The 27,593-nt window shown below is 47.8% G+C and overlaps 1 protein-coding gene across 1 annotated transcript in view; it reads right to left on the bottom strand.

Moving 5' to 3' along the window:
- COL27A1 (collagen type XXVII alpha 1 chain) overlaps positions 1-27,593 on the bottom strand; it is a 159,109-nt gene that overhangs the window by 6,695 nt on the left and 124,821 nt on the right. The window contains exons 38-50 of the mRNA XM_054393343.1: positions 16,737-16,790; positions 16,509-16,616; positions 15,034-15,087; positions 14,672-14,725; positions 10,208-10,264; positions 10,031-10,084; positions 9,045-9,098; positions 7,630-7,683; positions 6,013-6,066; positions 5,829-5,936; positions 5,326-5,433; positions 3,093-3,200; positions 868-921 (exon numbers count right to left, since the gene is read on the bottom strand). Of these exons, the coding sequence (XP_054249318.1) occupies positions 868-921; positions 3,093-3,200; positions 5,326-5,433; positions 5,829-5,936; positions 6,013-6,066; positions 7,630-7,683; positions 9,045-9,098; positions 10,031-10,084; positions 10,208-10,264; positions 14,672-14,725; positions 15,034-15,087; positions 16,509-16,616; positions 16,737-16,790 (921 nt within the window). The remainder of the gene's footprint in view (positions 1-867; positions 922-3,092; positions 3,201-5,325; positions 5,434-5,828; positions 5,937-6,012; positions 6,067-7,629; positions 7,684-9,044; positions 9,099-10,030; positions 10,085-10,207; positions 10,265-14,671; positions 14,726-15,033; positions 15,088-16,508; positions 16,617-16,736; positions 16,791-27,593) is intronic.

Genomic DNA, 27,593 nt, shown 5'->3' with positions numbered 1-27,593 from the left:
TGCCTCTCAGCAACCACATCTACAAGGCTTTTAAACCCCACCAGGGATGGGGACTCCACCACTCCCTGGGCAGCCTGCTCCAGGGCTTGACAACCCTTTTGGGGAAGAAATTATTCCTCATGTCCAACCTAAACCTCCCCTGGTGGAACTTGAGGCTGTTTCCTCTTACTGCTTTTCACCTGTCAGAAGAGACATCCCCCTGGCTCCAACTTCCTTTCAGGAAATTTTGGAGGCTGAGAAGGTCTCCTGTCAGCCACCTTTTCACCAAACTAAACAGCCCCAATTCCCTCAGTCAATTCTCACAAAACTTCTGCTCCAGACCCTTCACCAGCTTCATGCCATTCTTTGGACATGATCCAGTACCTCAATATCCTTCTTGTAGTGAGGGGCCCATTATATTCTGATAAAATGATTCTAAACATCTAAAGATGCCCCTCTTCACTTCAGAGGGGCTGGACTAGATGACCTTTAAAGGTCCTTTCTAATCCAAACCAGTCTATGATTCTGTGACAAATTTCAAATCAAGGCTTTCAACATTAGGAGCAGGTATCAGTGTCTGAGGTGCAGACTGATGACTGATGCTGGAAACCTGAAAGGTGTTCAGGTGAGGAAACCAGCTCCAGGCTATACAGACATCCCTTTTTCCTCTATCATCCACCCCTTTTAGCAGGATTAAGCTCCAATGAAGCACATATAACCACACACTCATTTAGCAAAGGAAGATGGATGAACTAAGGGTAGCTGGAATCATGACGCAATGTCAATAGCTTCTGCAGAGCTGCTAATAAAATCTGTAACAAATATTGTACTGTCTGTCCCCAGTAGAGAGAGACTAGAAAGCCAGCTGGTCACAAGGCAGCCTCTTACCTTTGGCCCAAGCATGCCCATGGTCCCTGGAAATCCTGCCTCACCAAAGTCTCCCTGCAAGTAACAGCCAAGACAAACACAAGAAGAACGAACAGTGGTGAGCTTATATTGAACTCAGACACATGGCAAGAGCTCAGCAGCTTCAGAGAAAGAGAGAGCCATTAGTATTCTTCAGTCCAAGCAGGAGTGAGAAGAAAGAAGTATCAAAGCAATTGGAAAGAGGAATTACACAAACATCAGGCTAGAAGCAGCTCCAGAAAATCTCATAGACTTGTAGGTCACTCAGATCTCATAAACTAAGCATTTTTGCATCAGGCTAGAAGCAACTCCAGAAGATCTAACAGACTGGAAGATCATTTAGATCTCATGGACTAAGCCTTTTTGCCCCTCAAATGGGAGGTGTACTGGCACTACTTCTAGCAGATGCTTGTCTAGCTTGGACCACACTCAGTGGAAGCAGGATGGAGAGCATTTACTCTGATCTTGGAAGTTTATGTTGCAAAAAAATCCCAACAAAGAGCCTCAAAGGCCTTTAGGACAAGCTCTTCTTGGACTGACCAAGTACTACAGGATATTTTCAAACTGTGCTCATTCAAGTTGTCACAAAAGTGCATGTTCCTATAACAACCTCCCACTCAAAGCCAGGAAACCCATGCATACCCCTGAATTCTTTTCCTATTCAACCCTGCAGGGATGCTCAATTTCTTAAAAAAAAAAAAAAATAAAATGTTTGGAAGGCCATGCAGCTTAGATTAGCACATAGCATGCACTCAGAATAAAAACCCCACGCTGTGCTTGTATAAACAGCCTGGTTTCAGCAGGTCTGAGATGTCCTTTGATATTTCCTGGGCATCTCAGATGTCAAAATGTGAAATGACTCAACGTTAAAAAATCCATGGGTCAGAAACCATCCACCAGCTGATTCATCTACAGTCTTAGGAAGAGAACAGAGATGGAAAAGGCTTGTTTGGACTCTCAGCAGGACTGTGTGACCCATGCTGCATTGCACTTTATGGGATGTTTTACAATGCCCAGTTACAAATGACTCAAGCTATGGGGTTTCCACCACCTCTATTACAAGGCTCTTCCAGAGTCAGTCTGGAGACCTCACTGCTAGAGGCATCTTCCTGCCATGACAGTAAGAAACTGCTTGGCAAGAGAGGGCTTGTTTGGACTCAGTGGAGCAAAAGAAACTTTCCAAGGATGCAGATTCATTTATCTGTCCATTTATGGGTCCTGGAAAGGAAAACTGCAACTAAAAGAGGAATAAGGTCTTTCCTGTGTTAAAAGAACCAAGTAAGCCTTCTTTCTAGAGGAATTTCAGGCAACAGTCAGCAGGGTTTAAATGCCATGGAGTCATCTCAGCTAAGGGCTCCTGGTCTGTAGTTGTGCAGCAGAGTAGGCAGTGGCAGTACAGGGCAAACGAACCTGCCACTTGTGGATGTGAGGCAAAATGATGTTAGGATGTTGCTGCTTGGGATTCATCTTCTCCTTTCTTTTGTATGACTCCTAATCTCTTTTCCTCATGTTAGTTTTACATCTGTAGCCTAACTAGACCCTCTGATCTAAATCTAATCTAAACAGCTAAAGGATTCTCACTATAGCCTCAGGCTGATGAAGTGTAACACAGCAGTGCTAATCTGGGCACCACCAGCACAATAAATGAAGCAGGAAGGATTGGGAGCCTGTGGGAATTGAGCCTCTGCCTTGACCAAAGCTTCTTGGTGCTTCTTCCTCAGTGTGCCCTGAGCTTGCAGCTCCAGTGCCCTCCAAACTGCACTGGTGACACAAGCACTGGTGACACATGCTCTTGCATCTCCTGCACGTCCCAGTGGAGCCACTTTTGGATGGCTTGGAGTGCTTAGTTCTCCTCCACTCAACACTTCCCACAGGCTCTGTTCACCACTCCCATAACAGCTCTCCCCAGAGACAGTGCTGAGGGGTGTGTGAGGTGGCTCTGCAGCCTGGCTGCCAGCACACACCACGGGCACCAGGCTGATGTGAACAGTGCTGCTGCCTTGGGGAGAGCAGGCAGGGCTGAAGCCTCTCTGTGCACAAGTGGGCAGGGAAGAGCAGGGAAATGTGGACACCTGAGAGAGCTAGTTGTGGCCTCCTCTGTAATAGTCCCTACAAGGTTCAACCTGATCTTCCAGCCTGTGGCTCTGCTCCCTCTCCTGCAGAAGACAGCTTGGAGTCAGGTCTGCTCAGCTCTGGCCATCACTAACCGGCTGTCCTTTGGGTCCTGGGTCGCCAGGGCTCCCTGGAAGGCCTGTTCCTCCTGATGATCCTCTCTTCCCTGTTTGGCCAGTCTGTCCAGGCAATCCTCTTTCACCCTAAAAATAACAGAATTCAAGTAATTCTGAAGGACAGGAGCTAAATATAACAAGGCTCAGCTGAAATAGCCATAGATGGAAAGCTGGGAAAGAGTGGCTCATGGGGATGAGGAATGTGGCCTCAGCAGGAGATGCCTCAGGTCTGCTGAGGAGAGTTGTTGCAGGGTGCACAGCATGAGACTGGTGCTGGGCATGGCCACGTCCCCTCCTGAGCTCCACAGAGAGCAGGAGCTCCAGCAGAGCTGTATTGCTTGCATCAGGGCTATGGACAGGAAGGGGCTGAAACATCCTCTGTTTGCACTTCTCTCTGTTGTCCATCCTGCCCTGCAGTTTCTCACCATCTTTGCCCCCCAGCAGGCTACCAATTGATGATTAATCCATCTACAATGTGGAAGACATGCCAAGACTTCAGCTGTAGGTCTTCAGTTCAGAGGCTGCAAAACCAACACTTTCCCAACACCTACTCCACAAGTAAGGACAAGAGAGTGGCTTCTGAGAGCCAGCCCCACATTTTGCTCTCCAAGCAGCAGGAGCAACACAAGCCCCGGGTGCTTGATCTGGGAGAGAGAAACAGAGGCAGCAGGAGCCTAGAAAGCTTGAGCAGCTGTAAAAGGGCAGTCATGGGCCGAGTGTCATAACACACAAGGGTCTGTCAGTCCTTTGCGGTAGCAGCCTGTGATTCTACACAAGGCAGCTGGAGGGCAGCAAGTGACAGTTAGTGATGTGTTAGGGGAGGCATAATTTAAATCAGACCTGGTAGCCTCTCCAAACCCAGCTGGAACCTTCCTATTTCCAGAGACTTGCTACAAACAGCTGAATTTCTGTTGGCCCAGTTTAGATCCCTGTGTCCACCCTGGACCAGGGCAAGGACCAGGAAGAAACTTCAAGGTCACTAAAGCAGCTTGTCCCTGCTCCCACCCAGAGTGATGTCCAGGCCCGTACTGGTTCCAGCTGTTCCAAACCAGTAAGCATTTGCTAAAAACCAAGCAGCACAAATATCCCTTCAGCAGTTCAGGCCTCACAGGGCCACAGCTAGAGGACACCCAAATCTCCCATGGAGTTGTCCATCCTGGACATCCTGCAGACAGGCTGCAGCAGTTCCTTTGCAACTTCCCCAAGGCCATGTTCTTTTAGCCAGGTTTCTAATGAAAGAAGGCTGAAGTGTTTGTAGTGTGTGTATCTGCTCCTGAGCTCAGTGAACCCTGACAAAGGGCTCTGGGACATTCAGCTGCTCTGAATGTCATGAAAATGGATGGATGGATGGATGGATGGATGGATGGATGGATGGATGGATAGATGGATGGATGGGTGGATGGATGGATGGGTGGATGGATGGATGGGTGGATGGATGGATGGGTGGATGGATGGATGGGTGGATGAATGGATGGGTGGATGGATGGATGGGTGGATGGGTGGATGGGTGGATGGGTGGATGGATGGATGGGTGGATGGGTGGATGGATGGATGGGTGGATGGGTGGATGGGTGGATGGGTGGATGGGTGGATGGGTGGATGGATGGATGGATGGGTAGATGGGTGGATGGGTGGATGGGTGGATGGGTGGATGGGTGGATAGATGGATGGATGGGTGGATGGATGGATGGATGGGTGGATGGATGGATGGATGGATGGATGGATGGATGGATAGATGGATGGATGGATGGATAGATGGATGGATGGATGGGTGGATGGATGGATGGATGGGTGGATGGGTGGATGGATGGATGGGTGGATGGATGGATGGGATGGGATGGATGGGTGGATGGATGGGTGGATGGGATGGTGGATGGATGGGTGGATGGGTGGATGGGTGGATGGGTGGGTGGATGGATGGATAGATGGATGGATGGATGGATAGATGGATGGATGGATGGGTGGATGGATGGATGGATGGGTGGATGGGTGGATGGATGGATGGATGGATGGGTGGATGGATGGGTGGATGGGTGGATGGATGGGTGGATGGGTGGATGGGTGGATGGGGAGAAAGATTTACTGAGCCTACAGATGAGTGGAAGATGGCAGCAGATGTTGAGACTTTATTAGAGCTTGGATTCTCCAATAGAGACAACAGGCTCACAAATTGGAATGCTTGTGGTAGTATCTGAGGGAGTCAGAAACTCACCTTGAATCCTGGTGGTCCCTGTGCTCCAGGGAGTCCTGCTATGCCAGGGTTCCCTCTTTTGCCTGACATCCCTGTCACACCTTCTTCCCCATCATCACCCTGCTCTCCCTGGAAAAGAAACCCAGAAGACATTGTTAAATAAGATGCTCTGTTTCCACCTCTGCACAGCTTCAGGGTGGGACAGGGATGTAGTATGACTGCCCTCAGCAAGCACCATGCATCTGGGCATGGGTGGGCTTGCAGAGATGTAGACAAAAGTCTGTGCATGCAAGTATCTGCCAGGCTGGAAACACCACATTGGTTACAGACTTGGCCATGCAAAGGCAGCTGCTGCCTCAGTGTGCATGTGAGATGTGAAGAGGAGCACATGATGTGCTCTGGGAACATGCAAACTGGGATATCTACAGCTGCACCACATCCATTTCTGCTGGGCTACCTGTTAGTTTTCCAGCTCCTAAGCTGCTTTTGCTCTTGGTGCTGTAAGGTTACGACCACAAACTCACCAGCATCCCAGGCACGCCGTCCTTCCCCGGCACTCCGTCCACTCCAGGGGCACCCTCTTGACCCTGTCTTCCTACCACTCCTCGAGGACCTGGGAGCCCAAGGATGCCCTAAAATCACAAGGCTGTTAGTGGTGGAGCTCCCAGACAGCACTTACTGGAGGCAGAAAATCGAATCTTTACCTACCGGTGAGCCTCTGCTGCCTGCATGGCCCCGAGCTCCTTGCTTTCCTTTTTGACCCTGCAAGTGGAAACCAAGAAGACAATCTAAAATTGCTGCAGTTCTAGCACAGCTCTACTTGGCAGCCTGACTTGAGGGTGAGCTTTTGGATAATGGTTGGGAAGAGTTTTGTAAAAAGGAGATTTATAAAGTCAGTTGCTGCAAGGCTGGGGAATGAACTGCTATTTGGTTTTATTACAAGTGAGTCTTCATATGTCTTGAGAGTTCTAGGACAGGAATGAATAGCTAGGAGGCAAGGAGCTACATTTTTCTTAATAGAGAGCAGATGAGGACAAATAAAGCAGAATGAATTCAAAGGAGGACTCAGTGAACTGGCAAACATTAGAACAAGATGCTTAAAACCTACATCCTCTGTCAGCTCATTGAGAGCACAGTGACAAGCCCTCTGCAGGGTGTCCAGGAAGAGCTCTGCTCTGTGAGGTAGCTCCCTCTGGTTTGGGAAGTTAATGTGAATGCAAAGGGTATCGTGTGTCCAAGATCTGCAATGATGCTTTGTGAAGAAAGACATTGAAAAAACCCCAAACCAAACCCCAGAACTCCCGAGGTTTATTAGCTGTAAAAAAGGGATTAATTTCTGCAGAATGAATGGAAAACTCAGCTCATCACCTTCACCAGGGCTCTCTTGGTGAGGTCATGCACTAAAGCACTTTTAAATTGAAGCACTGCATTTTCTGTGCATTGTTTCTCCATCTGCAAAGGACCAGGCAGGCCAGCTTCAGCTACACAAATGTCACTCCTGAGGGTGCTTTCTCTGCTGTTCATTAGACCCAAAGGCAGTTCCAGATTATCCATGGATGGGCAGAGTTTATTTATCTTATTGCCTGGTACACTCTTTTGCCAAGAACACCTACTGTTGGTTAAACTATCCTCTGGCATTGCCCCAGCAGGGTCAGATTAAAAATCCTGACATCTGCCAAAAGGGAGCAGGAATTTGCTGAATATTGAAGCCACATACTTATGTTTTAACAAATCAAGTCCCTGATCTGTGAGAATAATTAGCAAGCTGTCATTATAGCCAGATGTGGAGGTAGGAGTAGGTATGAGGTACCCCAATGAACCTTGAAGGACCCATGTGCACTGTGCTTTCTTGCTCAATAAAGGCAAGAAGTTAGAGGGAGGCTTCCAAGACAAACAACTGTGTGGATATATGGACTTCAAATTTGCAAGGTTTCAAGCCAGAAAAGTTTATGGTCCAAGTGGAAGAGAGACACTTGCCTGGTTCAGACCTCCTTAGGGGCAGACAAGCCAGCTGTGGCTGGAGGCACCACAAACAGGGGTATGGGAAAGAAACACAACCCATAGCAATGACTAAAGACCTACCCAGGAGTCACCCATCATGCTGGAGCTGTAATTGTCCTGATCTTCTCCAGCTCCACAAAGCCAACAAACTATTGGGCTTGGACACTCCAATACATGTTTACAGCCCTCCCACCAGGTTCTCCAGTCTTTCAAGGCATAGACCATAGGCCAAATCACACATGCTGGCAAAACCCATGACAGCCCTCTTGATTAGACATCTTCTTTAAGCTTGGGACACTGTAAATCCACCCTGCTGAAACCTACCACATCACCTTTGGATCCCTTTGCTCCTGGCTGGCCTGGTGGTCCAGGATCCCCCTACAAAACATAAGCAAGAAAAACCTGCTTGAAATTCTCTTCTGGCACTATCTTGCATGAAGCACAAAGAACAGCATTTTTTGTGCCCCAACCATGCTGACTGCATGGAAACAATTCAGGGGAACAGCCTGTGCTCAGACAGGCCTCCTGGGGAAAAAGGAGTAAAGAACTCAGGAGAGAGCATTTAGCAGGGTGTCAACTGGAGAAGAAGCAATGCTAGCCCCTCACTTGGGTGTTTGTATTTGCAGAGATCATTCACTGAATTCCAGAGGGTGCCTGGAAAACAGCACAGAGCAATGGGCAGGAAGGAGCCTGTCTTGAGAAAGGTGCTGCAGAAGCAAGGTGCAGAACAAGCACTTTATCCACTGACTACATCTTTAGTGCTGGTACCACCTCCCACTTGCAGGCTGCAGCCCTTTCCCTGGTTTCACCTGGATGTCAGATATTAGAAAGCTACCTATAGGGGAGTAAAGCAGAGAGGATATTTCACTACTCTCTTAGTGGTCTCTTCCCCAAAACATGTCTCCATCTTTTCATCTGTCCATCCAGGGCTTTTAATTTGCGTCAGGGGCAATTTCTGGACTAATCTCAAGTAAATGTAAATCAGGACACACCTGCAGAGCTCTCCTTCAGCTTCTTAGCTATGTGTTTCTAATGACCCTTTACTAAAGACAATCCAAAGCTCCTGCTCTCATCTGAAACACTGACACCTGAGGGGCTACCAACCCTCAGAACAAGTTACATCCACTTGGGAATGCATCCCAGTTCTAGGCCATATGACAGGGCACTAAGGCTTTACCCCAGACTAGAATCTGTTGCTCTTCTCAGCAGCTCTACAAAGAACAGGAATTAATTGGACAAAGAACATTTGCTTTGCTGCACTCCCAGCTGCATTCATCTCATATACAAATGAGGTGCTGCTCTATATAGCAAGTTCTCCCCTGAAATTTGGATTTAATGGCATCTTTCATAAGTGCCCTGGGTTGAGAAGAAACACCATGCAGACAGAATAGCAATGGTCTCACTACACACTGGACCAGCTCTCACCAGCAGCAAGGCAAATGTGTAATTTCCAAGCAGACCCTTCCACTGTGGCTGTCATCTCCCACTGTCCATCTCTAGTCCCTCTTGGATCATTCAGAAAAGACAGTTTTGGAGACAGGCTTCTGGGAGTGCCTCCAGCTCCATTTATTAGTCCCAACATGTGACTCACAAATGCCCATTCTTTAGGTCAGGCTCAGGGCAATGTTGCATTTCACAGCTCACCACACACTCCCTCCTGTAGCCCTTCCTACCTTGCTTTTTGCACCTGTTTTTCATATGCACTTGACATTAGCTTACAATAAAGCAGCATCTCTTACAGGTAAGCCTTGCTGTCCAGGTTTCCCTCTTTCTCCATCAAGCCCTTCTTGACCCTGAAATAAAAGCCAGAGAGGGAACACATTTGTTCTTGGGTACTTTTGTGGCAATGGGATACAAAACCTGGTTGTACCATGCTCTGTGGGCCAGAAGAAGATTTAAATATCTGCTAATATAGAAATGTTGAAGTTTGGGTGGTGCACATGCTCCTGTGGCTATGCACCAGAAAGAAATAACCAGAAAGAGGAACTGCTAACCACCATCTAAGCAGTGAAGGTGACTTTCTGACATGTCCCTAAATACAGACAGCACTAAAGTAGGTGGACAGTTGGAGGCTGCTGTTCTACAAATAAGGTGAATGTAAACTCTTCTGTCACTCTGACCAGCTGCTTTTGCATGGAGGTAAGACTTAGTCCACAGAGCCTTTGCAGAGCAACATCAGCTAGCTGGCATCTCCTGCAAAGAGGGCTTCAGAAGCACAGCAAAATAGTTCCTAACCCTGGTCTGGCTTTTGAGAGAAATCCCAATAGGATTTAGGAAGCTTTGAAACCTCCAAGTGAAAAGAGATATTCCCATGAAAGAGTCTACAGCCATGGGCACATCAGTCTTGAATTTTGTCCAGCACTGACACGGCTTCTTTGCTATACATCTTCCCCAGGATACTTCCTTGATAATCACAAATACCTCTGGTGAGGTGATCCCTGCTCATTTTTTTCAGTCTCCTGTGCTCAGGCAGGTGCATGGCATAGTGAGATGCTGACCTGCAGGGCCTCCATTTGACTTCAGCCAAATTTGTAGCACTTCAGGCAAAGCTGTCTGAATTACTGCTTGTCTGAAACACAGCCATGTGCAGCAGCTGATGAGGGACAGCAGTGGGTTATGACTTGTGACTGCTGGGCACAGGGCAGACCTTCTGTGGGCTGATGCAGATTGGAAGCACTTCCCCAAGACAAACATTTCTGAATCATGTATTTAGAATAAGACTTACAGGATAACCAGGGTCTCCAGGCTCCCCTCGATCACCTCTGTCACCAACAGGGCCCTGCAACAAGAATAACAAATACCTCAATGCCTTGGGCATATTCTACAAGTAAGGAAGCCACCCAACTAATTCACCAGCAAAAATAAGGTCAGGATCGATTGGAGAAGGGATTCAACATCTTACTCTGTCTCCAGGTGGTCCCTGTGGGCCTTCTACCTTCCCATCATCACCTTGTTCTCCCTGTGAATAAAAATGCTGGTATTAATAGAAATTATATGGCAGATGCTTCTGCAGAGACCTGATCCAATCCTCCCCTAACTCAATGCCACTGTGGAATTTACTAACTTTCCCTCCAAAGAGAGTCTAAACAATTTGGGGTTTGTTTTGTTTCACAACCTGGAGTTACATTGCCTCTTCCCACTGCTTTTATGGTTTCTTTGGTGGTTGTTTGTGCCTGGTCGAACAATCCTCCCTCAGGAACCAGGTGCAAAGGGTTATTTTCAACAACTCCTCAAGCAAAGCAAGCAGCATGTAATTGTGACAATATGGGGAATGGTTCTCTGCTGCTGCATCTTATTGCTGACAGTCAAAACAAACTCTTTAATCAAGCATTTCTCCACCCTCACTGTCTGACAGGCTGTCATGGGAACAAGGGTGGTCTGGATGGGCTCTCCAGATGTGTGCCACTATTGTGGGCTTCTCTTACACAGGTGAAAGAGTCAGCCCCTCACACACTCACTGTATGAGCAGCTCTATAGAAAGAGCTTTGATGTTGCAGCTACCGGAGAGAGGAAGTCTGGAAGGTTCTGCCCCAGTGGAAGCTGCTGTTTGGAGAGCTTGGGGTGCTCCTAGAGCCTTCAATATCTGAATCTCCACAGCTATGCAAAGCTAAGTTTTCCACAGACTTCTGTAACTCTCAGTGGCTGCATCAGTCCTTCCTGATGTATTTACAACTGTCTTTGACTTTCTCTCTAGGCGACTCTGATCTTCTGTTCAAGTTGCAGGTGCTGATAGTAAGAATGCTTGGGCAATTTCTCAGAGGTCCTGCTGGAGAAGGCATTTGGGGTGCTTTGCTTATGTGTGATGTTTGGTAATGACACACCTGGAGCAGCAAATAACCTTCAGTGAAAACACTCAGGCAGTGGAGCCAATGTGCAGGAACTGGGCCACAGCTCAGAGGGACACACTGATCCATGCTGACTTCTACACAGGCTGAGCACTGCTATCAACATTGACAGCTTGGCAGAACGAGGTTCAAGATTTGGCAAAATCTCTTGTAGTTAACCTCAATAGGTAGTAAAGGGCTCTGTGCATCTCTCTTCATCAGGTCCTTGATGACAGTGACATTTTCTTCCTCTGCTGCCATGTGTGTTGGATGAATGTTGCCAGGATTTCAGATATGCTCACGGGTTATGGCCACACTGTCCTTGAAAGATCATGTGCTGGCTGGGGAACTCCAGCATACTTGTCTGGAGTTCTGAGGAGGTATCATGGTAGAAGAAATATATAAGGAGAAACTGTGCCAGGAAGGCTTAAGAATGTAGTATCGAGCAATGTAGACAGAGAAATCTGGGTGGCAAAGCAGAAGGAAAGAAAGGTAATGCCTAAAAGGCTCTGCCAACAGTTTACAGTGCTACTGAGCTTGCTGGTTGAAGTCAGCAGCAGAATGCCTGGCATCTGGTTTGCTTTCTCACCACTATCAAAAGAATGTAGGCCAGAAGGGAAACAAAGCCACCACTTCTCAAGCCTCACTAAAAAACCCCAATAATATCCCAGTATATGTGTTACTGTGCACAAGTCTTGGCACTGATTGCTTCTTTCCAAACAAGGGAACACCTTGCCACCTGGGAGGTGAGATGAGCATGATGAACTCAAAGAGAGCTCATAATTTTGGGGACCCTTGGAGAGCATCAAGACTCACAGACTTCCTCCCCAAAGCTGAGTTGTATTTTTTTGTCCCCTTTAGTCTAATTCCCACCTTGCCCTTTGTCCTCTGACTGAGAAAATCCTGCAGCCTGGTCATCTCTAGGTCTGCAAGACTGAGCTCCTCTAGGACTTCCTGATGCCTCAGCTGCCCAAGAGGGAGATGAAAGGTCTGCACTAATTCTTTGGAAAGTTGCAGTGAAAAAAAAAAAAAAAAAGTTAGAGTAAAGGGCAGCAAAGTAAACATCTTGGAATACAAATGGAAAAGGCATGGAGAAGAAGGGAAGGCTTGTTGTTATTGGCTCCTGTCCCAAAGTGAGATACACCAGTTTGTAATTTTTAAAAGGATCCCATCTGGACTGCTTTAAGCAGCTGCCAAGGGCAGGCGTCTGCTCCGAGCAAGGCCTCTTGGAGAAGCTGTAAACCTATTAGAAGCGGAGCAGTGTCTGGCTGGTACCGCACAAGGCAGCTGCATTCCCCGGGACTGCCTCTCTCCATGCTGCTTTCTTCTTGGGAAAAGGGAAGACCTTCCCCACCCTCCCCCATCCTCCTCCAGCACAGCTAAGTTTGCCATGTTGTTTAAAGCTCATAGTCCCATTTTTGTTTCCTCCTCATTTCTCAGGATTCAGGCTTCCATTTTCACATTTACACACGTTACAGGTGTCCAGAGGGAGGGAATCTGTGTATCCTTAGGCTGGGTCCAGGACACTCTTAGAAGACAAGGAAGGATGGATAAGATGCAAGATTTTTCTGGAGCACTTGGATGCTACAGAGAATGGTGCTGGAGGCTCAGCATGTGTGAGGCTGTGCTTTGCACATTCAGCTGGAGCTGCTCCCCAGTAAGATGCCAGCAGATCTGCTGACCTTCCAGGAAGACAGGAGTGAGATCTGTCTGCCAAAGGTCACTAACAGATCTGACTGTTCTCAGCAGGACACATTAAGTACTTTGGTGTCTTTGTCAGGCTTCAGCTTGGACACTTGCATATAGAATTCATTATATCATCAGTGTTGCTATGCTCTGATGACACAAGGTCCATGTCATCCCTGAGGGAGTGCTCTTCTACTGTCCATTTGCAGAAGAATATTTTGTTGGTGAAGGGTGACATTGAGTGCTTCAGATTAATCATTTGGGGAGAATTTACTACTGAAATGATGGGAGCTTTCGAGAAGATGGCAACTTTCAGTGCTTTAAAATAGAAAATCAGCTGCAATTTAATCCAGAGACACATATCTGCATATCTCTTACTCCTTCTACTGCACAGCCAGTGGCTGGTCTTGGTTTTGGTAGTAATGACTCACAACTTTTCGCCAGGATGCTGAAGTTTCATCAGTGGGACTGTGAGAAACTTCTGGCCAGGCTCTCAGCTGGCAATGTGCTTGGTCATGGCCTCTCACATTGTTATCCTGGGCTGTCTGTACCTGTTAGCCTGGGCTGGTTAACACTTGTGACTTCCTGCATGGTCACTCAGCAGAATACACTTGAGGGGGAATGCTGGTCAAGTCTGGAAGGCTGGAGAGGAAATTCAGCAAGGCAGTGATGGAGATGTGGAGCAGCAGGAACATCACCAGCTGTTCCTCCACGGATGCATCTCAGCAGCAGGAAATGAGAGGAAAAGCAGCATGACCATTGCTCATCCCCAGAGCAAAATTTCTAATGCATGTGAATAACTGAGGTGAGCACAACAGATCACTCTGCCCTGCTGACTCCCGGCCACCAGCACTGAGATCTGCTGCTGCACACAGGGTCTTCAGGCACAGCACAGAGTGAACCAGGTGTCCTGACACCCAGAAGGCTGAGCTGGAAGACTCAAAGGCACAGCAAGGCAAGCCCTTGGGATCTCTGTCCCACACACAGAGCTGTGATCACACCTGTGTGCAGAGGGAAGCCCAAAGTTCTTGGCGATGGGGAGCAAAAAGAGTTTATCTTTCCTCTTCATGGGGACTCCCAAGACTGACCAATCCCAATTGTCATCATTTCCCTTCCCACACCAAGGGAGGGAGCATCACTGCTGCTGCAGAAGGCACGTGTGGGGCTCCAGCAGCACAGCCAAACCCAGCTGGGCCATCCTGGGAGCGGAGCAGCCAGCCCCCGGCAGGAAACCATTAAAGAGTGAGTCACTTCTCCAGCTTGAACTGGTTATGGTTTGCTGACTCAGCAAAATGTGGAAACACCCAGGGAAAGCTGCTGTGGAAAGAGAGCTCTGACTCAGGGCAGCAGCGGCAAGGGGGATTCATTGAGGGGAGGAGGGGATGAGTGAGGTCAGGAGGTGGCAGTCGATGAGGAAAATGGAGCAAGGGTAATGGAGAGGAGACCAGTTCTGCCTCAATTATAACATGCTATCATCTGATTTAAGCACAGATGCTGAAGATCAGCTTCTTTGTGCAGAGCCTTATTCTGACTTCATCACAGAAAGCTACTGCTCTGATTCCTTTTGCTTGGGGATTGAGCAAGATTTCTGTGAATGCAGGAAAAATGCGTCCCCAGAACACGTGCCGGCTGGCCCAGCCACCACTGCAAGGGCACGTGGTGTCTGGAAAGCATATGCTGGTGGCACTGCTGGTTTGCTGAAGTAAAGCTGCAGCAGGACTTAATGTGGGTGGCCATGCTGCAGAGGAGGCACCTCTGCCACAGGTAGGGGAGGAGAGCACGGATGGCAGTGGGGCAATCATCTCTGTGTCAGATCAGCTGACAAAAGGGGAGACAGCTGAAATCTGTGAACTTACCTTTTCCCCCTTTGGTCCTGGTGGTCCAAGTGGCCCTGGTGGTCCTGCATGTCCCTGTGGAGAGCAGACAGCATGTGAAGGGACAGGAAAGAGCTGTTTGACTGAAAGCCCTCCCTGGTTTCCTGCCAGATCTCTCAAGCCTTGTGTCGTGCATCCTAGATTTGGAGGGACATATGGGTCATGGCAGAGAAGAACCAAATGGATCTGGAGAAATGGTGATGGTAAAGGCAGACACTAGAGAAAAACTAAACTGAACTCAAGATCAGAAATAAATCAGTTTAAGGACAATTTTGCATCCTGGAGTGGCAGTTTTGTTCCATTTGAGAATAGATAGAAGCTGAAGGATGAAAATTAATCCTTACCTGGTAGCCCTTTAAGCCAGGATCCCCTTGAGCACCCATCCTTCCTGGAGCACCCTGGAGAGGCAAGCACATAAAGCACCATAAAAGTGGCTGTGAGTATTACCCCACAAGAAGAGGATGCGTTTGGCTATGCAAAACAAAGCCCAGCACCACGAGGGAGTGCAGCCACTGGTGAGCTTTGCTGAAGCCATCTGAAATGCTCTTGCTTGGTTTTAGCCTTTCACATATGGAGAGTGATGCAAGTAGTCCAGTCTGTGTCTTTGCCAGCCTACAGCAATTGTGTCCTCACCTCACCTGAGCTTCTGGGTGTCTTTACATCCAAATTAGCTTTGTGGTAGGAAGTCCACCAGTGAGACCATTCTCATGCATGACCTGAACCTAAACTGCTGCAAGGAAACCTTTTCAGTGTGAGTTCTGAGGCCAAGAAAGGAGTTTTCTGTGTTGTGATGAGGGCACTGCAAGAGCTGTTTATTGCATCTTTAGCAGACTGAACGGTTTCAATCAGATCATCAGGTTAAAGCAAACTGCAAACTTTCCATATAATCCCATTTAGCACGGAAGAAAGCCCTTCCCACAAGACAGAGCTGTGGTCAATCCAATAGACTGCTGCTGAGATACTGCTTTGCTTCCTTGTGAAATAATCCATGGAGGCTTTGCCAAAGAATAGGAAGAGACAATATATGGAAAGGCCATAATTTTTCGTGCAGGAAAACCCAGAACAGTGGAGTCCTTTACTCCATCATCGCTCATTTGCTACTGTTCTGAATCATCACCACGATTCCCTGTTCATAAATCACTCCTGCTTTTTTACTAACTTCTACCAAATATGGTGCAAGAAGTTTCCTTATCAGGCTACAGTGCATGAGGATGGATTTTTTACCTTACTGCTGCTGTCCTAATACTTTTTTCTCATGTGCCTAAAGCAAATTAACTTTCTTCCCTCTTTGCCATACTACTATGTTCTCTCTGAAAGCCTCACCTTCAGCCCCCAACTCAAACCCTTTCCCATGCTGTACTTCTTCTTGCTGCAAGTGTTTTAGATAAGTAGATCAAGAGTGGGTGTAGAAACAGGGCAGAAGTCCAAGGCAGAGTTCCTTGTAACAACACAGTTGGAAGCAGCTCTTGCCATGAGCGTGCAGTCTCAAAGGGAAAGATCTGAGCAAAAAATAGCTTATCAGGCTCACTTCCTTCTCAGGAAAAAACCCCAATATTTCAGCCCATCTGGGGAGGTGAGAAGAATTGCCACGAAGCAGCATGGGCTAGGTTCACAGGGCATCAACACAACCATCAAAAGAGAGTCTCTTGTGTGCTGCTCAGTGTTAAACTGTTTTGCCCAACCAAAGCCCGCTAACATCATTTCAGTTTCTGTTCCCTGAAGCCTCTGTCAGGCTCCGCTTCTCTCAGACCTGTGCCCACCACTGCTAGTCACATATCTGTGTGTTGTGTTCAACCATTTGCAGAGCTCTTCTTCTCACCATAGGTCCCAGGGTACCTCGGGATCCTTTAGGGCCTTGGTTCCCCTTGGGCCCTGCCTTCCCTGGAGATCCTGTCTCGCCGAGCTGCCCCTGGTAGCCCTTGCTGCCCTGCAGAACAAAAGCACTGGCATCAACGTAGGATAAAACAGCTTCTACAGATAAATATCAAAGATGAGCATGAAAAAAAGATCCAGAGAAGGAGATGCTATCAACAGGAAATGTTCCTACCTTCTGGCCAGGCTTGCCCTTTTCCCCCTGTTTTCCTGGTTTCCCTTCTGGTCCCTAGGAGAGCAAAAAAAAACTCTTGGAATGGGAAAGCAAAGAAATCCAATCCCAGCCATCCACTCCCATGCTCCCTCCTTGTAGACTCAACCCCGATAGTGTCCTCACCTGTCCTATCCTATTCCCAAAGAAGCCAACAAGCAGGCTAGGAAGACATACAGGTAAGGCTGCAATTCACAGGTACTACAGCTCTTTAGGTTGGAAAAGACCTTTCAGGTCATGGATTCCAACGGTTAACCCAGCACTGCCTGTCACCACTAAACCATGTCCCTCAGCACCACATCTACATGACTTTTCAATCTCTCCAGGGATGGGAATTCCACCACCTCCCTGGGCAACTTGATCCAGGGCTCAACTATCCTTCTGGGGAACAAATTTTCGATAATGTCCAAACTAAACCTCCACTGCGACAACTCCAGGCTGTTTCCTTGTGTCTTACTGTTTATTACTTGGGAGGAGAGACAAACCCCCACCTGGCTCCAACCACCTTTCAGGGAGTTGTAGAGAGCAAGATGATCTCCTCTCAGCCTCTTTTTCCCTAGACTAAACAACCCAAATTCCCTCAGCAGACTTCTGCTCTAGATCCTTCACCAGCTTTGTTGCCCTTCTCTGGACACACTCCAGCACCTCAATGTCCTTCTTGTAGTGAGAAGCCCAAACCCGAACCCAGTCCTCGAGGTGCAGCCTCACCAGCGCTGCGGAACGCTGGCCTGCTTTGTGCACCCAGCACGGGTGCCTCAGAGGGAGCAGAACCTGCCGCCCCTCCTCGCACACACAGCACAGAGATTAGCTGAGATGGACTTCTAAGTCTAGCACACTCTCCTTAGGGAGCCCAGGGAACTCGCTTACTGAGCATTTGACCCTGCTGGCTGCAAGGCAGACAGTGTATTTTGGATTTGACAGAAAGAAGCAAGAGTATCACTGAGGAAAATGGCTCCTGTGTTTTGGCAATCCTGACTAATTTTTCAACAGCATCTACACACCAGCACAGCATCCTTCCCACTGCTCTCCCACCACAAGGTACAATTTTCACACCACGATGTTGCAGCCTCATCTGAACAAAGGCAACTTATCAGGCTAGCTGTATCAGAAGGTTTTCACTCTGATCTGCAACATGGACCTCATAAGTGCCTGCTCTTAGCACAAAGAAGCAATTCAGACTTACTATAGCCCTGAAGAATCGTGCCAGTCCCTCACCTCCCCAAAGGGAATTGCTCCATTTTACCTAAATCAAACATTTCCAGAGCCTACCTTGCCAACACTACTAGAGCTCCACAAAGAAGAGTCCTTGCTGAGGAGTACCTGAGCCCTGGTCTGTTGTGTCTTCTGCTTGGGGTTTTTGTTTGCTATTTTTTGCTGCCACTTTCCAAGAGCTCACTTTTGGAATGATTTTCCCACAGATACCGAGCAACCACAACACACGATGGGCTGTGGGTGCCAAGCCTCCAGCGTCACCCACATGATTTATGCTTTTGACAGGAGCACAGAGAAATCCTTCCCAATGAAAGCAGCAGCCTGGGAAATGGCCATCCCCATCCAGTTTTGCAGCTAGCTCTGCAAGGTCCCTCAAATCCCAGCTTCCGAGTTGAGACCTTGTGTAGCAAAGCAACAATAACATTTGCAGACCCTGTTCTGCAGCAATACTCTGATGTTTAGTGGCTTGAAAATCTGGAGAGTGAATAGAGGAATCCCTCACAAGTTTACTGTCAAAACAAGACATGAAGGAATAAAGACACAACTGGGATTTATAATTAATTGCACAGTGTTTTTCCATCAGTTTCCTTGAACTGTGCATTAAGATCTTTTGGAAGCACAGGCAAGAGATGTTTCTTGTAAATGGAAGAAAGTCCTTTTTAAGCTAAATCCATTCCTTGCCCTAGTGATAGCCAAGGCCTTGATCTTCTCCAGAAGAGTCACTTTGCATGCTCAGATGTGCTCCTGAATTGCTCTGCTGTAACAGCTCTTGAAACAAACACTTCCATGTTACAGTTCCATGCCCAGGATGTGGATCATTACCCTGTGAAAAATGCAGACACCAAGGCACTGACGACATGTTCCCTTTGATCATTGTGGGGGGCAGAGGGACCCCATTCACAGAGGAGGTCATGAGGATCTCATGGCTGCTTCAGTGGGGTTTGAAGTACAGCCTGGTTCCCCCCACTTAGATACATCTCCTGTAGAAGCAATGACTGCTTCTACTCCGCACTGAGAAAAGTCTTTGCTTTTTGAGAACAAAGGTTCAGGCCTTAAATCTTCCCATGTGAGAAACAACAATGCCACACTGCTCCTAAAATCTCACACTTGTACCCATGATTATTAAAAAGAGAGATAGGGTTAGAGCCATCTGGGAGAGGGAAAATCCCAAAGCGTAAACCCAGCTTTGACAGCTCAAGCCCCGCTCACAAAAATAAACGTGATCCTCAGAGGGTTGTGCCATGGTCAAACAGTGTCTCAGCTTGCTCTGGGTTCCCTCAGCTTGTCTTTCCCTCTTGGTGGAGTTGGAGCACAGATAGGGGCACGGGTTTTTCCTTTCAGGACGCCTTGGCCTCATTGAGCAGGGCTGTTCGTCTACTCCAGAAGGCTCTCCTGGGTCCTCCAGCTGGGGTGCGGCTCCTTTTTCATTGCTGGAGAGAAAAAAAATTGGCAGCATCTCCAACTTTTGTCAGTGATAGTGAGATCAGCTGTCACTTGCTGTAAACCACAGAGATCTTTCTTTGAGCCTCCCTCACTCTTGCTGGCTCTCATCTGCCAGTTAAAAGCTTTGCTGGTATAAATAAATGGGTCAAACCATGCTGGCAACACCATCAGCAGAGACGTGGCTTGGATCTTGCAGCCTAGGTCATCTCCTGGGTCTGAGTAAACTCTATCAGCAGAGGCTATTTCCCTGCTCTACCAGCATGCTTTCTAGGACTTTGGCCAGCAGAGCTCTGCTGGTGAGCGGGAAGCTTACCATATGTGTGATTTTCCTGGATCTGCTTTCTCCAACTGCACAGGAATTCTGACCAGATGAATTTAGGGGCAGCTCAACGCTTGTCTGGGGATCCCAGATATGTGATATCTCTCTGCTTGTGATGTTCCAGTTATGGTTGCTGCTTGTTGCAATCCCAGATGTTCCCAGGACACATAGGCAGTGGTTTTGCACACTTCCCAGAAATCACCACACGGTACATAGGGTACTGCCCAGCAAAAACTTTGGTAGCCTTCAAAAAAGGTCAGACCTTTTTTTTTTTTTTTTTCTTTTTTCTCTCCTTTCTTCTGACTCATCTGTCCAAGAATGGAAAAGTCAGAGACAGAACAGGGAAAAAAAATCTAAAAGGACAAAAATAAAATTCAGTGAGATTGTAACTTCATCCAGGGTCTCCAAGCACATCAGGAAGCTAGAATCTTTTGGCACCTCTTTTGCTGCAATGTGAAGTTCCTAGGGTTTCTGGTCTCTTTAGCAGAGACAGCAACGAGGAGCAGAAAAAATGTACAAAAGCCTATACATAAGAATAATTAATTCCAAGTTCTTTTTGCTGGAATCAAATCAGTTGGCTTAGTGTGCCAAGGCACTGAACACTTGATGCTTTTATTCTTGGGTTTGTACACATTTTGTTGTATGCTTTGGGTTGCTGGTTTGCTGAGAAAACAAATCTTCTTTCCAAGCTTCTTCTGTGAGTGGGATTATTTTGAAATGGTGATTTCTCTTTATATAGTGCACTCTTCACTGGAGAAGTGGATCAGCACCTCCAGAAGATGTTGATGTTTGTGACCAGGGACAGTGGAAAGCAGTGGTTTTACAAAGTCACATGCCAAAATATCCAAGGAAAGCAAAACCCAAATCATCTCAATTCTAGCATGTTTAAAAGGTCATTGCCAGCTTCAGTAAGGACCCCATCTTTTAAGTTTTTACTTATTATTATTTAAAAAAAAAAATTAGTATGGCCTTGGATATTCCCCTAAGGGAAAAGCTGAATGGTTTATTTTCCAATGCAAATTCATTAATTTTTAGGGGGAAAAAAGAAGCTTTCAGCTGCTTCTGGCCTTGGCAGCAAAGGCAGGTCTCTCGCAGTAATGTTTATTGGGAGCAAATAAATGAGCAGCCCAGCTTTAAATTCTCAAGACATCAACAGTTGCAATCTATGTTACAGCAACAACATCCAGAAAAACAAAGTAAGGAAGTTGAATGAACTGCAGAGAGATATGCCTCAAATGAAGCCAAACAACAAAGAGCATTAAAATCCAGACCCAAACTTCCCCCACATCCAGCAATGCTCTGCACTGGATCTGGGGAAGTGGTTAGTGAGACATGACTCACTGTCCTGGTTTGACTCAAGGGCAACTGTGGCTCTTGGCACTTCAGGGGACAGACATGTTCCTGCTTTGCTTGCAGACTGACTGCACAGCATGGGAGGGAAGCTCTCTAAGAGCACAGCACTGAGAGAGAGCTTCCCCAAGCCTGTCTTAAGCAGGTTCAGGATTGCTTAGGACTGTTGTGGAGCAGGAGCATATTCAGAGATTGCATTGGGTTGGAAGAGACCCTCAGATGTCATCTTGTCCAATCCTCCTGCACTCAGCAGGGACACCTCCAACTAGATCAGGCTGCCCAGGGACACATCAAGTCTGATGTTGAATGTTTCCAGGGACAGGGCCTCAACCACATCTCTGGGCAACTTGTTTCAGTTTTTTACCACCCTCATTGTGAAGAAATTCCTCCTGATGTCCAACCTAAATCTCCCCAGCTCCAGTTTCAGACCAGTGTCCCTTGTGCTATCTGAGCCCTTTGAAACAGTCCTTCCCCAGCCTTCCTGTAGGTCTCCTTCAGATACTGAAACATCATTTTCCAATTCCAATATCCAACCTATATTCTCAAGTTTGTTTTGGGTGTGAGAGGGTGAAGATCTGAGGTCACTCCTCCCTACCAAAAAACAGACATGAAGAAACAGAAGAATCAGAATTCAGCTACTGTGTAGAAAAAAGAAAGTGCCGATGGCGATGGGGAGAAAAGCCCAGGTGCTAGTTTGAGGCACTGGATGTAGAAAGGGCAGAAAAGCTAAAGCCACACTAAAGGTAGGAAGCACAAAACATAGGATGACCATGGCCATGTTGTTCAGGGCCTAGCCAACGAGCTCATTTAAAGGGAAATGAAAAAGCTCCATATCATTTCCTACTGCTCAGCAACGTCTCCATATGAGAACTTCTGCTTAATAAGCTTTGATCGAGAAAAGCCTCCCCCCATGCAGGACAGTTCACAAGCACTCAGGAAATTAGTGGGATTATTTGGGCTGGGCATTTGAAGACATAAATGTTTCAGATTTATAAGAAACACATTTCATAATCACTCTGCCTCGCTGCAGTTTGGAAGGGGAGGAGACAGGGCAGCAGCTCCTGAATGAGTATGGGGAAAAGAAAGACTCAAGTGTTCTCAAGAAGAAAGACCTGATTGTGCTGGGGTTCAGAGGGCTTCACTGGGATCACTGGCAAGTAATGGGCTCCTGGCCTGCTTGTGGAAACCCGAGTGGTGAGTGCAGGTAGGGCTGGCTGGCTGAATGCAAAGAAAATGTGAGGTGGGGAAATTCTGTAAAAAGGTCTTGGCTGGAGAGGCTACAGCTAGTGTCACTATGGCTTTCCTTTCAGCTGAGTTCCTCAACTTAAAATGCAGACTCCAACCCAAAATCTTGTGTGACTCTCTGCTTTAGTAAAAATTATCTGCATGCAGATGTTGCTCCAAAATGGGCCAGTTCTGGGTTTGTGGATAAGGAGGTCTATTTAACTTGGTTTTCCTAAGCAGTCACAGTGCAAGGCACTAAAGAGAACCATGTACAGAGCAGGGCTGTGTGCTCTGAGCTGCTCTGGTTGGCTTTGATAGCCCTGAACTGCCACTCATTTGTTGTTTATGGCAGCCTCTTTGCCTCTATTTCCGCATCTCTATGGAAGCACACGAGACAAAAGTGCCACCAAAAGGCTTGAAGGGTGGGTGGGTGGGAAGTGAAGGCAAAGTACAAGCCCTCATTCCTACTGAGCTGTGAAGCTTTCACACATGATGACACCAAAATGTTCCAAAGAATTATTAGCCAGTGTTGGAAGCTGACAACTGGGAAGAAAGGAATGGACAGAGCACTTGGGCACTGTGATTCCCCCTTACACTCAGTGCTACTTGTTCTCTTTTTAACCTCTCTCAAACACTAAGGGTTAATATCTTCATTTTGAAGGACACAGATGCCCTGGGGTTGTGGAAGAGGAGGGGAATGAAATCCTCTCTTGCAATAAGGAGGGGGAATCTTTAAGCAACTGCTCAAAAAGTGCATCTCCTTCGTCTGAGTCAGGAAAGAAACCGTGCCAAGTCAATGGGATTTATTTCAAATTCTGGCTCATTTTGACTCCTATTAACTCTAAACGAAGACCAGCTGGGATCAGCCTTCCCCAGCAGCCCTGAGACCAGGCAGAGCTGGCTGATGCACTGTGAGGGCCAACAGCCCCTCGGCTGAAGGGGAGCAACCTTGGTCACTGCAAGCAGTGGTTCCCTGGGGATTGGGAGAGCCCTGTGATTCCCAGCAGGATTCCCAGGGCACACAGGCAAACCCAGTCCACTCTAAAGTTTTCAATGGATGTGGTGGGCTGAGTCAAAGATACCAGAATAGCAGAGAAGGGGGGAGGGGGGGGGAAGGGAAATCCCAAGCCACAAAATCCAGCGTGTATCTCTCCGTAAAATGGGATATTTGCACTTCCACAGATGAGGCTGAACCTGAAGCCATCAGTGATGCACTGAATATGAAAGCAGAAGAAGGAGAAGCTAATTGCATCTAAAGGCAGAGCAGCCCAGGGATGACAACATGCTTCTAAAAGGGGAATCAGAGAGCAGTGGAGTACAGCTGTGAGAGGCTCTTGCTCCTGCCCTACTCAAAGCAGGGTGTTTCAGCTACATTCCTGAGCAACTCCTATTTGCCTTTGGGTTTTGATGCAAGGCAACTACCTGCTTATGGCTTTGCTGGATATTGGTCCTCATGAGCAATGCTGCTCCAAGGTAGTTCCACAGTGACACATTGTACAGAAGGGGTAGCTGTGGCTTGGGATGTGGATCCTGCACAAGCCCAGGAGATATTCACCTCCGCAGCAGAGGCCATGCCTTTAGACAAGCACAGCTGCCTCAGGAAACACCTACTGAGATGTGTCTGGTCCAAGGCTCCCCGTCTGCCCCTGACTGAACCTCCTGCATGACCCTGAGCAAGTCACTTTTCTGCTTTGTGCATCTTCTGCTAAGACATTATTCAAGGGCAAGATCAGGATTAGCAAGACTCGTTTCCTAGATGAAGGGTGTGAGGAGCGCATTGTTACCACTGACATGCTGCTGGGGCTGTCACAGCCCTCCCCTGCACACTGAGCCCAGTGCTCTCCAGTCCTTCCATAGCTCAGTCAGGGGATAACCCCACACCCTCCAGTTGAGGGAGTTTACAAAACTTCTTTCAAGCAAGAACTCTGCAGACAGCCCATAGAGCAGGGCATGAGAAGCAGCTTTCCCAGGAAACAACAGCTCAGCACATTATCAAAAAAGCAAAGATTCCTGCATGGAGAGCAGAGATTAAAACCAGAAGTGACTCCAGGACTGTCCTTGGGCAGGCTCAGTGTTTTCAGGGAGCTGAATGCCATGTCAGTGATGTGGCATTGCCAGCTGTGGCTGAGCTCATGTGCAGGGGCTGAATGGCTGGATTCAGCGGCGGCAGAGCGAGAGGCTTTGTTGCAGAAAATCTTTGAATCGTGTTTTCAGTGGCAGGAAACAGAAAAGAACAAAGAACAAAAAGCCACTCTGGGACAAATTCTGCTCTGAGTGGTGTTTGGACAACTTTGTAATAGAGCAGTGTGTCGGATGAGAATGAGCTCCTGCTCTCCCCTGGCTCTGCAGCGCCCAGAAACCAGCCCCATCTCAGCTGTCACTGCCACATGCTGTTCCTGAAGCAGCTCTGCTAGCTGAGAGCAGAAGGTCCATCCTGGTCAGAAAGTCCTCCCTTCCTCTTCAGAACTGTAGGCTGTAGATGGTGGAGAAACAAGAACATGATGGGAAGGATGTTCTCCTCAGGGCACCATCCAACACTGCGCAGGGGGTTGCTGCTGCTCGGGGGAGCAATGTGGCTGAGACCACAGTGCTGGAGCCAAAAGCCAGGAGTTCATCCAGCTCTCTGTACCGGGCTGCATAGTGGCTTTATCCTTCTCACAACACTGTGAGTTCCTTCAAAAACCTTTCTCATATCTCCACCCCAGTCCAGCTCCATCTATGTATCCTCTTGGAGAGCAAACGAAAGGACTTTGGACCTTGTTGCATCAGAGCAAAAGGATTCTCCAGCCCTTTGAGCTCTGTTGGTCTGCTGGTGCACATCTGCATCACGCAGCAGGGCTGGCACATGCAGCCAGACCTTCTCTGATGTAATTGTTTATGGTGATTGGTAGCATTGGATTGTCTGCCTCAAAGCTGTCCAAGTCCTGACGTGGCTCGAATGACACTGCAGATTGGATGGCAGGTTAGAAATGAAGTGGAAAAGGAAAAAGACCCAAAAAACTCAGCTCCCAGTTCTGCTGCACACAAGAAGGGATTTTCTTGTTTCAGAGCATGTTGGACTTCATTACCTACAGGCTCTGCAGTTACTTTCCTGGCACTGTCAAAGCCTCACTATCAGATGTCTGCCCTGTGCCACAACCATCACAGAAACCACAGTGCACAGCTGGAAACCCACCTCCTCCCTCCTGCCAACTGCCTTGGACCTTCTGCACAGCCACTGCAGGACTGGTTGACCTCCAAGGGAAGGGCCACAATGCTGTATTTTCTGTAGGTGGAGCAGAGCAGCAGCAGAGAGGAGCAGTTTTGTGGGGGTTGTCCTAAGGGACACTTGCCTGTGTCCAGGTTGCTGGTTGCATGCTGGTGACTTCAGCCTTTGGCTCATACCATCCTCTGTTGGGAAGAGCAGCACTGACTGGCAGCCAGAGCCTCTGCAAATGCACATTGCTCTCCAACAATGTTCTTTGGGTATTGGAAGCCCTGTGGCACTACTCCCTCATACAGGTCAGCAGATGAACTACCTTTTTATTTTGGCAGACTACACCATGACACTTGCACTGCTGATGGATGCCTTGCCAGGGTTCAACAGGCTGTTGTATCTTCCAGCCTCCTCACAAACTCCAGAGACAGATCCTTATCCTGCTTTGCCCATACAGGAAGTCTGGATCTCAAGTGGCTAACTCCTCCTCCTGTTGATACAAAGATTTCCATCTGATCTCTCTGAGTGAAGATGTCCAAAAAGTCCTTTGTGCTCTGCAAGGACAAGAGATCTTCAGCTCTTTGCTGCTCAGACAAGCCAACCACAGGTCAAATGGCCAAGTCCAGAAGATAGCCAAGATCAAGTGAAGGCAACAAGTTTGTATTAGAAGATGGAAACCACTGAGAGGAGATACGTCAGACAGAGCTCATCTCAAGAAAGATGCACATCTCTGATGTGAATTTTGAAATCTCAAGTGCATCTTGCACTCAGCTCTGAATCAGTGTTTCAGGAGCTTTGGGTTCTTGTTTTATGACCAGAGGGACAACTGGCCCATCCCTTTGCTAAACAGGAACTGGAATTGAACAGAGAGCAGTGTGAACTTGGACAAAGTGACCAAAAGATAGAGGATACTTGTGTATCTCAGCTCCAGCTGCCTTGAGTCCTTCCAGCCACAGCTGTGAGACTCATGGACCATCTCAGTTGCCAGGTTCATTTGGTGAAATCCACTGGGGTTGAAATATGTACAAACTACCCCTTGAGACTTGGCTGGGGCCTCCTTGCTGCTTGGGTTTGAGATTTAAAACCACAGTGAAAACCAGTTTTCAGATATGTTAATACTGGAGATGGCTGAGCCAAGCTAAAGCTCTTTGAAAAATATTCTTTGAGCACCAAGAGAAGTTTGGTTGTGCTCAGCTGGTGATGTTGTATCATAACCTTGCTCCATAAAGTCAGACATGTCCCTGCTCTAGGGCTTGATTGCTGGATGAATGCCTCTCTTCTGCATGACCCTGAAGGGCAGCACAGACCCTTTGTGCTTCCTCCAGCTTTAGCACCTGTGAAGGTGCTCCAGTACATCCTGTCAGGTTGAACAGGCTGCTCAGAGAGGTGATAGAAAACCCATCCCTGGAAACACTCAAGATCAGGTTGGACAAGGCTCTGGAGCAACCTGATCTAGTTGAAGATGTTCCTGCTGACTGCCATCATGCAGAGAGCTCTGTGGCTGCACAGACTGAACAACTGTTCATCTCTTTCCATCCCTTGTGCTGGTCCATTCCCATGTGGTGTGCAAGCTTGTGCATGCCCTGCCAAGTTCCCCAGCTTCTACCTGCTCTGCAGCTACATGGGACACTGCCAGCACCAGGCCTCTGCCCCAGGCCAGTATGTGCAAACTGGGCTGAAAATGTAGTAAAAGCAGATAATTTCAGGGCAATCAGACACCTCATTTCCTGTATGTGTCAAGAGGACACTTGATAGTGAAGTGTCATGTTCCCTTAGACATAAGCAAAATAAAGATTAAGACTAAACATATCCTTGGTGTTAAGGAAAAAAATCTTCAAGAAGTGGTGTAGCTGCAGGGACTTGTGATGAAAAGCACTTTCCAGAGATCTTTGCTGTTTGTGGAGGACCTGTTCCTGTGGGGCCCCTCTAGAGCCAAGGCAGAGGGCAACACAAGGCCAGGCCAAAGCATAGGAGAAGTTTGTCTCTATGTCCACGACTGCAGAAGGGCATCAGCTTCCCTGAGCTAACAGGAATCTGTTCCAGAAGCAGAAGTTGAGCTACACTCCCAGAGGTCAGT

This window comes from Indicator indicator, chromosome 28 (assembly GCF_027791375.1).
Source record: "Indicator indicator isolate 239-I01 chromosome 28, UM_Iind_1.1, whole genome shotgun sequence".
NCBI classification, from domain to species: domain Eukaryota; kingdom Metazoa; phylum Chordata; class Aves; order Piciformes; family Indicatoridae; genus Indicator; species Indicator indicator.
This window is presented reverse-complemented; position numbering and strand designations above follow the sequence as displayed.